The sequence below is a fragment of the Pleurodeles waltl genome, chromosome 8 (genome assembly GCF_031143425.1).
Source record: "Pleurodeles waltl isolate 20211129_DDA chromosome 8, aPleWal1.hap1.20221129, whole genome shotgun sequence".
NCBI classification, from domain to species: Eukaryota; Metazoa; Chordata; class Amphibia; order Caudata; family Salamandridae; genus Pleurodeles; species Pleurodeles waltl.
This window is the reverse complement of record NC_090447.1, coordinates 12,179,250-12,191,599: the sequence shown is the minus strand read 5'-3', so window position 1 is coordinate 12,191,599 and position 12,350 is coordinate 12,179,250. Positions and strand designations below refer to the sequence as shown.

At 45.6% G+C, this 12,350-nt stretch overlaps 1 protein-coding gene across 1 annotated transcript in view; it reads left to right on the top strand.

Moving 5' to 3' along the window:
• Window positions 1-12,350, top strand: part of LOC138249014 (pepsin A-like) — a 128,463-nt gene that overhangs the window by 103,138 nt on the left and 12,975 nt on the right. The window contains exon 8 of the mRNA XM_069203071.1: window positions 6,053-6,197. Within this exon, the coding sequence (XP_069059172.1) occupies window positions 6,053-6,197 (145 nt within the window). The remainder of the gene's footprint in view (window positions 1-6,052; window positions 6,198-12,350) is intronic.

Below are 12,350 nucleotides of genomic sequence, written 5' to 3'. Positions count from 1 at the left end.
GCTACTCTCAAGATGTCGTCTGAATTTATGTTGATCGCCTCTGGTAGTGCCTTAAATAACCGTAGCAGGTTTGAACGATTCAAAATGTCATGGTTGCCTTTTGTGCAGTATTGAGGAATAAGGATGAACTTGGCAGAGGGTGTGCTGTTCTTCGGAGCATTTGTTCCTTCCTGGTTATTTTCTTCTGTGACATTTGGGGGCATATTTATACTCCGTTTGCGCCGAAATTGCGTCGTTTTTTTTTAACGCAATTTCGACGCAAAACTAACTCCATATTTATACTTTGGCGTTAGACGCGTCTAGCGCCAAAGTTCATGGAGTTAGCGTCATTTTTTTGCGTGAACACCTTCCTTGCGTTAATGATATGCAAGGTAGGCGTTCCCGTCTTAAAAAATGACTGCGATGCATATGCGTCGTATTTATACTCCCGGGCAAAAATGACGCCCGGGAGTGGGCGGGTCTAAAAAACCCGCATTTGCGCTGGATTTTAGCGCCTGGGTCAGGGCAGGCGTTAAGGGACCTGTGGTCTCAGAATGAGCCCAGAGGTGCCCTCCCAAGCCCCCAGGGACACCCCCTGCCACCCTTGCCCACCCCAGGAGGACACCCAAGGATGGAGGGACCCACCCCAGGGACATTAAGGTAAGTCCAGGTAAGTATTTTTTTTAATTATTTTTTGTGGCATAGGGGGGCCTGATTTGTGCCCCCCTACATGCCACTATGCCCAATGACCATGCCCAGGGGACAGAGGTCCCCTGGGCATGGCCATTGGGCAAGGGGGCATGACTCCTGTCTTTGCTAAGACAGGAGTCATTTCAATGGGGGATGGGCATCGTAAAAAAATGGCGCAAATCGGGTTGTGGCGAATTTTTTGCCTCAGCCTGACTTGCACCATTTCTGGATGCCCATACGCCATTTTCCCCCTACGCCAGCGCTGCCTGGTGTACGTCGTTTTTTTTAACGCACACCAGACAGCGCCGGCGGCTAACGCCGGCTAACGTCATTCAATAAATACGGCGCCCGCATGGCGCTTCAGAATGGCGTTAGCCGGCGCTAATCTTTTTGACGCAAAACTGCGTTGGCGCAGTTTTGCGTCAAAAAGTATAAATATGGGCCTTGATTTTCCGAGTTTACGTCTAGCTGTGGCGTCGGATCGTAACGCGACAGATAATGGGTCAGCTAACCTTTGCGCTTCGGGTCGCTGGTACTGACCGGAACAGAGGTTACGGGTTCGGGATCCAGTGTAGTTTTTGTTAAGGTTAAGTGGCCGGACGGCTCACTGGGCTTTGTGCATGTCCTGCTCTTATTATGTGCACGAACTTAGGCCAGTAATTGATTGCTTAGAGAACTCTGTGTAGGCTGATTGTCTGAGAATTGCGGAGATTTCTGATTTTTGTCAGTCTTCCTGCACTTAAAAACGTGCTATGTGCTTATTTCATCAGGAGGTGCCACGGTTAGTTCAATGCTTTGCTGTGCCTATAATTTATCCTTTTTTGCCTTGTTCTTTGCTTTCTTTAACCCCTTTGTGGCTCTCTTTCATAGTGCCTTTGGCCAGTATGAATCTCTGTTGTTCGCTAAGTCATTAGAAGTGTCTGTAGATCTCTGCGTCATCGTTTCCTATTGGGGTGTAGTAGAAGATTGTTGTGGAGTTGTCCTGGCCTCTAATTGCACATTCTCCCAACACATGAGAAGTTCAGCGAGTTATCCGACTAAGGGATTGGGGCCGGGATTGGGATTTAATGCGATCACTGTAGTCTGATTTACTCATTTGGTTTGCACTGGGTCAGACACTAGTGGCCTGGCAGAGCCTGAGCTTTCCAGGGCTATTTTCCATTCTGTGATCATGGTAGTCAACACCTTCAGCAAAGAAGACAGTTTGTTCACAGTTGGCGTGCAGACACACGCAGGTGTAAAGATGCTGGATGCTTTAGTGCTGATGCCTAGTCCTCTTTGTTTCAGGGCTCTTAACTTAACTTCTAGTTTATTATTGGATTTGGCTAGTGCATGTATGAGGTCCAATTGCATCTCTACCTCATCCGACTGCCAAGTGAGGGCATTTATTGTGGCTATCAGGATTGCATTAATCAATGCCAGTAGATCACTCTGGTCTGCATCCATTTCAATTAGCAGAGAAAATGACCTTTTCTGAGTGCTCAGTAAGTCCATCTGGCTAAGATTGTAAGGCGTGTAGTGCTGGGCTTCAAAAGAGTCACTATACTTTCTTTCGCTACTGACCACCTGTCTCCCTTCCGCAGCAGCACAGGGGGTCATGCGTGAGAGCCAGCAGACCTAATGGTTCCACGCTGAGATGAAAAAATACTCTTTCCAATGGCAGACTGCTTTTCTGTGGACTGGGTGCTGTGTGAGTTGCAGCTGCGTGGACCCTGTACTGCTGTTTATATAAAGCCTGCGGGAAGGCTGAGGGGTTTCAGAGACTAGTGAAGATGACGTTTCCACTACCATATTCAATCCGTTCATCATAAGCCATGTGATTTGGAACTGCTGATGTTGTGTTATCTATGATACTGTTTGGTGATATTTCTATAATTGTGTTATAGACCGACCCATTATGTACCAGGTTCAAGAAGCATGCTGTGCATTGCTTAGCAAATTTCTTGGTGCATAAGTTGACCCCGGAGGTGGAAAGGGGTGGGGGGGGCAGCAGAAAGTCTCTCCTAAAAGTGCTGCCAGTGATTTTGATGCTTTCTTAAAGAAGTCTAGAACCGATCTTTGTGCTGTTCTTTTAGCCGGCCTGCCCTGTTTTGTTGTTACTTTAACACTGTTCCTGTTTGGGTGGCTATCAATTGATAGATCAACTCTTTGTGCCGAACTAGAGAGTGTCTCTTTGGCAGAGCCTTTAAGCCGCTCATTGTAATGCAGTCTGAAGGTGTTAGACGGCCGCAAGGGCCGGGGCATCCAGGACTGTAGAGAGGCTGAGCGTGAACCCCCCGAGGCTGCCTCCATGACTTTTCCTTAGGACCTTTTGATAATGTTCTCAATAGCCCTAAATTCGAGGCCCATCTGGCCATGAGACGCCTTGCCACTAGTTTAAATGCGAATGCAGGCTTGGTCTTTTTGATGGTGCTGAGCTCTGTCTTGTGCTGTTCTTGGTGACCTTACATAATTTAGACATTGCTGGTGTCAGGCCTGAAGTTTGGAGGCAAGTGTCCATTGACAGGGATGCGTTTGAGGACGAGAAAGACAGAAGAGGCGATGTTGACGGTATTGCAGGCTGTATTGCAGGCATCCATGTCAGAGTCTGCGTCGCTAAAGTAAGTGAAGATAAACAAGGTGGGTGGAATGGGCAGAGTAGAGTAGGCGACAGCAGTTTGCAGGTGAAGTTAAATTTATATCTTCAAAAATAACGTGCCGATTGCAGAGCAAGCAGGGCCTGAGCAAGCTGGGCGGAGGAGGGCTAAATGTTCAGGGGCTCGGAGCGGGCCTCGCCAGACCTTTGCAACCCACACCCATCACTAGCCGGGCTGCTTCTGCAAGATTCTGGGGCACACTCTTGGTGGCAGCTGACTGCAGCCTCTGCGCTCTGCCCTTCCCAGTCCTCCCTTGACCTTCCCCCAATGATCTCAATTAATATTGGTATGCAGTCAGCCTGACTCCGCCTCTCAGCTCTGCTCTCTTTGAGGAAACTGAGGTGGAGGTAGAGGGGTGGAGGTAGGAGAGGGGAGGGCAATGGCCATGCAGCGAGTGGCACCACTCTCCCTCTCCCAATCTTTGAGTCTGTAGTCTGGTCTGTAGTGCGGGTCTGATTGCTCCAGTCCCCCACCCCTATCCGCGAGCTATTAACGATCTGTTCACAGTGCCCCGGGGACCCTCCGAGCTCCGCACACGTTGTGCCGCTGTGACTATTACCCCTTCTTGCATCTCACGTCACCGAACAGCCAGTAGATTTCTTTCCGTCATCTCCTTCAAACTCGCCAACAAGTGTCAGAGTACTTCTGTCTCTTGCATCAGTCCTCTGCTGTCCTCCAGGGCTCTGTTCTGAGTCCTACACTGTTTAATGTTTATATACACCCCTTAGCCACGGTGATTGAGTGTTGGGGCGTTAACGTAGTGTCTTATGCGGACGAAACCCAACTGATTATCCATCTCTCCCAGATCGAGGATTCTTCTGCTAGAAACTTTAAGTCATGTTTGACCAGCCTTGTTGGCTGAATGGAACAAAGCTGTCTCAAACTGAATGTTGGTAAAACTGAAGTGATTGTTGTTGGGAAACAGCCCTCGATCTGGTTCTCGGCCTGGTGGCTGGATAGTATGGGGTCTGTACCAACACCTAAACCAGAAGTAAAGAATCTTGGAATTTGGTTTGATTCTCAGCTGAGTTTTGACAAGCAAATATCAGTGTTGGCCGGTACCTGTTTCAATATCCTAAAACTGGTATGAAAAATCCTGCACCTCTTATCCAGCGAGACCAGGAAAACAGTTGTTCAGGCCCTCATCACATCAAACCTGGACTACTGTAATGCTCTGTACCTTGGGGCCACCAGGAGCAGACTTATTAAACTACAGAGAGTACAGAATGCTGCGGCCTGCCTGATAAGGATCACTCTTGGAGCCTTAGATTGTCTACTATGGTCCTAGCATCCATCCCAAGCATTAATAAAGCATGTCTGGGTGCTTGCTTCTTCAGATATCCTGCCCCCAAATTGTGGAACACCATGCCACATGATTTGAGGGTGATCAGGCAAGAATCAGGCTTTCGAAAAAAGTGAAAACCTAACTGTTCCTAGAAGCATTAGACTATCAGTTTCCTTTCTTCTTCTCTTCCTCTGTTTTAGCTGAAATAGACTCTAGCATGGGAGCACTCCCTTGGAGTAACCAGGTGCTTTACAAATCCGCTTCATTCATTCATCTAAATTTGATTCCGATAGTACGTACCCAGTGCCACTGCAATTACATCATTCTGCAGCCATTGCTTTTTTTCACACAATTATGGATTTGCTGCGTTTACCACATAATGGGGGTTATTCTAACTTTGGAGGAGGTGTTAATCCGTCCCAAAAGTGACGGATTTACCACCAGCCGTATTACGAGTCCATTATATCCTATGGAACTCGTAATACGGCTGGTGGTATATCCGTCACTTTACCGTCACTTTTGGGACGGATTAACACTCCTCCAAAGTTAGAATAACCCCCAATATATTTTCTGCTGCATTATTTTAACTTGTTAATTTACCTTAAAAACATGTTCTAAAAATAAAAGGACAGCAATTACATTTATGTTCTGCCCGACCGCAGCACCAAAACAGCTGCTACACCCTGGCCTGTCTGCCAATACCTGGCTGTGTACCAAAATGAGGGGTGGGTGGAGCACCCATTTGATTATCTGATGATATTTGCGAATCAGGAACTTTCAATAAACTGTCAAGTAACATTAGTATGGACCTGTTTATTCACCTACTATCTAAACTAATCAGGAAATCGATTAAAAATAGTATTTGGTTAGGCACACTTTTCCGAGCCCATCATTAATGGGGCAAATATGATTAGAATATACAGATCGGTTTACCTCACCATAAACAGTATATGGATATATTGTTTCTAGCTCAAATGGATGAAAAGTTACTAAAAGTGTGACTACCTGGCTTCTTGTGCTGTTGATGGTCCTTTGCAAAGGTTAACTGGTCATCTTTTGGTTGCTTGTTTCTACATTGGTAGTTAAATTCAACCTAATTAGGTTGTTTGTGAAAATTGAAATATAATGAAGTAATAGTATCAAACAATTTGCTGCATTATGCCATATAGTTGCCTTATTTTGCTGCACAATTTAGTCAACCCAGCCCCATAACTTGGTGCTCCCCTGCCACATAATTCCAGTGGCGTTGTATGTAGCTATCCTGCAAAGTAGTGGAGAAATCCCTCACACCTAGAGAGCGGGGAGAGAGAATAGATTATAGGTATTAGACAGAATGTGGTGCATATTTATGTATATGTAAGACTATGTATATCTATACTTGAGTTGAGTTAGCCATCCCTCGCTAAGCTTGTACATTTATGATGACATTGAGTACATTTTCCAACTCTTTCTTTTTTCTCAGCATCACAGTGAACGGGATTGTGGTTGCCTGCCGCGGGGGGTGTCAGGCCATTGTGGACACTGGGACATCTCTGATAGCCGGTCCCCCTTCAGATATTCTAAACATTCTATATTATATTGGAGCCTCACTGAACTCGGACAGGGAGGTATGCAGCACCCCATCATACTACTCACAGAGTTGTTGTAATTTATTATTTCTTTTATCATTCTAGAGATGCTAAATTTCTGCTGCGTGTGCATCTTCAGAGATCTCCTTGTGGTTTTGTTTTGCTAGGACCTCTGTCAGGATCTTCTTCTTGGACAACTCATGCTGTTTTCTTCCTGCTCTACACTTTTGCTCATCTCTGATTGCATTTCTAACCATAACAATACATAATTAACTATTATTTTAAAGAAGCACTCAAGGGATCCTAGTCTACATAATACTGTACAATAGACCGGCACAAGCCACAAAGTAAAGTCATAATTGTAGGAAATACGGGGGAATTGGTCACCTACTTCTACTCTTACTCAGGAAGTAAGATCAGCAGGTCTGCTCTCTAAAGGGCTGCTGTGTTCCCACTTCTTTCTCCTTGCTTTCTCCCCTGTTTTAACTACTTTCTCTCTGCTTCTTCTTCTTCTGCCATTTTTTGTGCCTTCTCCTTCCTTTTCCCTCATTCTCACTGCTTTCGCCTTGCTTTTCTCCCTGTTCTTTAATTGTCGTCTCCTTGTTTTTCCCTTGTTTTCCATGTGCCACCTTCTTACCCCATTTTTGTGTGCCTTCTCCTTGCTTTCCTTTTTTGTGGGCCTTTTTTGCCTTTACCTTGTTTTCACTGTTTTCTCTTTGCTTTTTCCTTGCTACTCCAACCTCCTTCCTAGCGCACCCAACACCTCCCACCGTCCCTCCCCCCCTGACCTACTTAATGGAATCCGCAGCAGGTCCCCATGGAGCGGGTCCTAAGTCCAGCTTTCCCCCTGCATCGCTCTTGCTTCAGCTTTGAGATCTGCCGTGCTTTATGAATGATTGATTGATTGATTGACTGATTGATTGATTGAACTGGCAAAAACCAAACCGACCCATTTCGCAACCTCAAAGATATAAAGAAAGACGCCATAGCTGTAAATGCGCCTCCTAACTCCAGCCTAGAAGTACAGTGGTACCTTTAATTCATGCCCTCCTAAAAGGATTTGTGCTTAGAAATCTTTGTTTTCCAGATATACCACTGTTGCTTTTAGGAGGGCCATTGTTATAAAGAGAGAGCAACTAGAACGTTTTACTCCATAGATCATTGTTGGTACACTACAAAAAAATAAGAAGGGAGATAAGTGCTGGGTTTTATTTCACAACACCTGACTCCCTCAGGAGCTCACCCAGGTAAGCTATTCTAGTGGAGCAGATGGGTAAGGCTGTCCCTTGATCTGTTCCCTAGAAGAGCTGAGATCTATGAAACAGGGTCAGTCTCCGGTTGGTGAAAGGTGCAGGGCCTGTGCATAGTGCCCTACTGTTTGCCCCCTTTTTGCTGACCACCCAGCTTTCACACATGTCACTCTACCAAAATGAGACTTCGTGTTAGTGTGACCATCCTGCAGCGAAGATGAACTTAAAAACTGCATTCATGTAGTCTTAATTCTAGATGCACTGTTACTCATCCATATTTAAAAAGTACTATGTCTGCAGTATTTATCCTGCAAGCCCAACCACACCTGGAGGGATCGGAGGAGTTATTATGCGTATTTACTGGACACGCTCATGTTATCTGTACTACCTGCAAATGTCAAGTATTCGGGCAATGCACTTATTCTTCACATTTAAATAGCAGTGAACACATAGTTCACCTGTTAGTGCCAAAACTCCTACCATCCACTATCACTGCATTTATTGTTTTAATGTTATTTTAATGGCTTTCTATAGGGTGCATGTGTCCCTGGTGCATTAGGACTCTTTCGATTAAAGGCCAGCATTTTCACACTTCCACAGTAATCATTGTATCACACATGAGGGTAGTGCTACAAGCGGTGGAACATGTTAAGTCATCAACTGCACATGGTGGAATGGCCACTACATTTGGTTCTGGGTCGACTGGCACCGAGATAACCCCACGAACCCCAGGCATTAATGACCACTTGACATCCAAGGCCTTTGGCACAATAGTGGCCTGCATTGATTATTTACATTTTCTGCCCCAGAGTGCCCTTCAAATAGTACTTGATTTGTGGAAGAATGAGTGCTGGTGCCTAATCCTCTCCTCAACCGAGTGTGGACGGCGCTACTAAACGTCAGTGCGCTGAAAACAAAAGCTGCATAGTCAGGAAATCACCTCATAACTCTTTAATGTACCACCAGACCCTTCTGCCCATCTATCTCACTCTTGCAGGCTCCTGCTTTTCTCCTTTTCGATGGTTTTAAATTTCTCTTCCTCATTCTTTCCCCTTTGTGTGTTTTTCTCTCTTTTGCTTTTGGTAAATGTCTGATGTAGACTAATATGTGCTGTTCCCCAAACATAAGTGTTGGTAGACTCCACTGGCAACCACCGGCTCAAATTAAGCATGATTTCCAATTGTCAAACCATGGCTACCTAACATAAAATTTCTTGGCAATTCTCACAGGGGCATATTTACGAGAGGGTTGTGCCATGTTTGCGCTACACAATGTGTTACATGTGTGGTGCAAACCTCTAAGTCATATTTTTGAAGGTACACAAAGTCACTTTACATGGCTTTGAATGGCTCCATGAATATGGAGTGAGGCAATGTAGGTGTTTCAACGCAACTTCCTTGGATTTTGACCCATCCCCATATTAACAAGAACTTGTAAACCTGGAAAATCTTACACCTCCCCAGGGGAGGTGCAACAAGGAGAAATATCTTTATTTCTTTTTCTATGTGTGCTGCATTCTGCAGGAGGAAAGGACAGGAACATGCCGTATTGAATAAATATGCTGCATTCCTCCTCTTTCCCTGTGACGCAGGACAGAGCAACTAGGCGACTTGCTGCGCTGCCATGCACTACCAGGGTGGTAAATATGCACCATAGAGTTTTCTGCCATTTTTGCGTCTGGGCCATCTGTCCTCAAGGGTACTCTACTGAGCCTCAGAAGTTTTGAAATTTAAATACTATGTGGACTCAAGGAAGGTGGAAATTGGCTTTCTCACTCATAAACCTCTACAAACATCTACGTTTTGGTAGAACAAAGAAACACCCAATTTCATCACATTTCTCATGGTGGAAGGCTGGAGATTTTGAGCATGTGGTTGGCCATCCCCAGGTACCTTACAACCAAGGTCTTTCTAAACAAAGCGAGGGGCTCAAAGGAGTAGAGCGAGGTGTGGTAAGCAGGCATCCCACCAGTTTTTCTTACCAAATATACCCTACTAATGGCTTAAAGAAATTAGTTTCCTCACATTGATGTGATGGCAAACTCCGGAATGTCCAGCCACAGGCAAATGATCTACTGCCCTTCATTCCTACACTTCTCCTAATACAAATAGCACCCCAAATGCGTAGATAGGACTATCACATTGGAGATCAGATTCAAAATCGTGACTGTTTGAGGTAACAAATACTCTATTTTTCAGGGGTGCCAAGTGCCCATTGTAGCACCCTTCCCAGTTCGACAGCATGCAAAGAACACAGCACACATGGAGCTCCTAATTAGACAACTTTATTCCTCCGCAGACAATCCCACAGTAAAATCACTGATTTTGTCATAACCATTAATAACCACACCTTAACACCTCCCAACAGATTACTCAATCTTTCTCTTGGATCCACCCAGAACCACACTTGTTCTAGCGCACATAGGGCCAGATTTACAAGAAACTGGCACAACAATTCTGCTGTGCCAGTTTGCTTGCAATTCTTCTGTCCCACCTAACAACACCAAGTGTGCACCATATTTATAATATAGTACACCATGGGGATCGTTAGACCAATAGCGTCAGTATTTTTTACACTATTATGGCACTTTGCTCCACTAGCGTCAAAAATGTTGACACTAGTGGAGCAGAGTGACAGGTGGCCTATAGGTTAATATGGGTGCGTCATTTTAACGCCTGCTCTGAGCAGGCATTAAAAATGACGCCAAGAATGGTGCAATAAAATATTGCAGATTTCACTACACTATTTTATGCGGGCCTCCTAACCCCAGAACTCACCCCCTTGTATACATTATGCCTGATACAGGCAGAATGTGTTGCAAGGGGTCCCAAAGTGGCGCAATGCTATTATTGCGCCACTTTGTAAATATAGTGCAGTGAAAATTGCCTCCTTGAGCCACATTAGCATAAAAAAAAATGCCTGTGTGGAGCAAGGAGGCGCTAGGGCCTTGTAAACCTGACCCGTAGTCTCACAACACAACACCATCCCCCTTCTTAAATAAAACGTACAAAACAATAGTTATATCAGATAACTTCGATGAGTTGTAGGGGCGCTTGCACTAGTTAGCCAGATCGAGTAGTATGAGGTGGTTGAGATACACTCTGACTGGGCATCAATGTTGTAGTTTCTGATATCTGATATGGACTGTCATGTGAAATCACCTCATCGAAGATTGCAGGAGCTGATGAATGTTGACATTGGTGCTTGAAATACGACGAGTCTCATGTGGTGGGTTTTCCTGGACGATGAGTCATCACCATGTGTCTTTTATATGTAACTAGCCTCAAAGTTTCCACATCAAACGGACTGTTTTTTGCTTTTGTTTCTGCTTGACCACAACCAGTTACCTTCATCGAAGACTCTTTCCTGAGCTTGTTGATGCCGATCAGCATGTATTTTCATCTTCCGGTTTTGAGAAGTGTCCAGGGCCTGAACATTATTGGCATCCAAGGATCAATCGACTGTCAACACGATTCAAATAGCTCTCTCAAACAGTAAGGTGGCAGGACTCCCACCAGTTATAGAGTGAGGACTTGAGCAATAACCACAGAGGTCTTGGCACAGGGTTTCTTTCAGTTCAATGCCCTCCATCAATGCTCACCAAATTTCTTTCATGAGGATGCCCATGAATCATTCAACAATGCCATTGGAGTGAGGCCACCGAGGTGTGCTCTTTTGATGCTTAACATTCAGTTTGACTAGAAATTCCCTGAACTCTCGACTGTTGAACGGCGGGCCATTGTCAGATTTGAAAACGGTGGGTTGTGGGACACTGGCTCTCTACATAGTGCACGAAAATGATGAACATAGTGCAGAGAGTCCAGTGGATCCCCAAAGGTTTGCAGAGGCAGAAATAGATAGGTCTAGTGCCCTTTTTGAGGTAGTGTGGATGGGCAGCTAGGTTTGTCATGTTAAGCGTTTGTTGTACTCACAGAGTGAACAAGCGAGACACACACTCAAAGAATAAATCCAAGACCAATTTAGAAAAATAACAGTTGCTTTTGTATATGCTTTGAACCAAAGAACTTTGCTATAAAGTAAGTAGTTATTAAATTAAAAATACTTTACTGTTTCAAAAATTGGTACAGTGCACTTTTCAGAGTCTTCAATGTTAGCCTGTAGCAGGAAAACAAGAATGCAGTTTCTCGGGTAAGTACATAATTTACAACCCCAGTCTTCAGGGTTTCAGGTTAGCACAGAGCAAGGTTCCGGTTGGTACAAAGCGTGCACCCACAACAGTATGGGGGCGGCTGGGTGCCCAGGTCAAAGTCGGAGTGTGTGCCCAATGTTAGTCAATGGAGACTGGGGGGCTGAAGACACGCTGCTCCCAGGTAAGTGCAGGCGGTGCCAGAGGTTGGTCTCCAGGGGTTGTGGCAAGCACCGGGGGGGGGGCACAAAGCAACACCAAACTTACACCGTCAGCGGCACAGGGAGAGCTGGGTGCAGTGTGCCAACACAGTGTTGGGCAACCAATGCTATCCAGTGGAGACGGGGGTATCTGTAGCAGCGCTGCTTACAGGTTAGTAGAGCTGGGTCAAAGGTGGATCTCCTGGGGTTGAAGCAAGAACAAGGTGGACTGCAAGGCAGCATCAAACTTACACCCTCAGCGACAAAGAGGCAGCCGGATGCAGAGTGCTAACACAGCCTCGTGCTCCCAATGTTAGTCAATGCAGGAGATCATTTTCAGAAACGGACTGCAGGCTCTGGCCAGGGGGTGGGAGAGGTCAACCCACAGATGCCCAGGTAATTTAAGGTGCCAGGAGTTGTAGGAACACCTACGGTCTAGCTCCCCAAAGCCCACGGGTTCCGGGTGCAGAGGTGTCTTTTAGTGTTAGACATCAGCTTACCTGGCAGGTCGCAGTCAGGGTGAGCCCTCAGATTTAGGCTACAGGCATTGCTGTGGAGTCAGGCAGGGATTGGGGAACCTTCACTGGACTGGTGG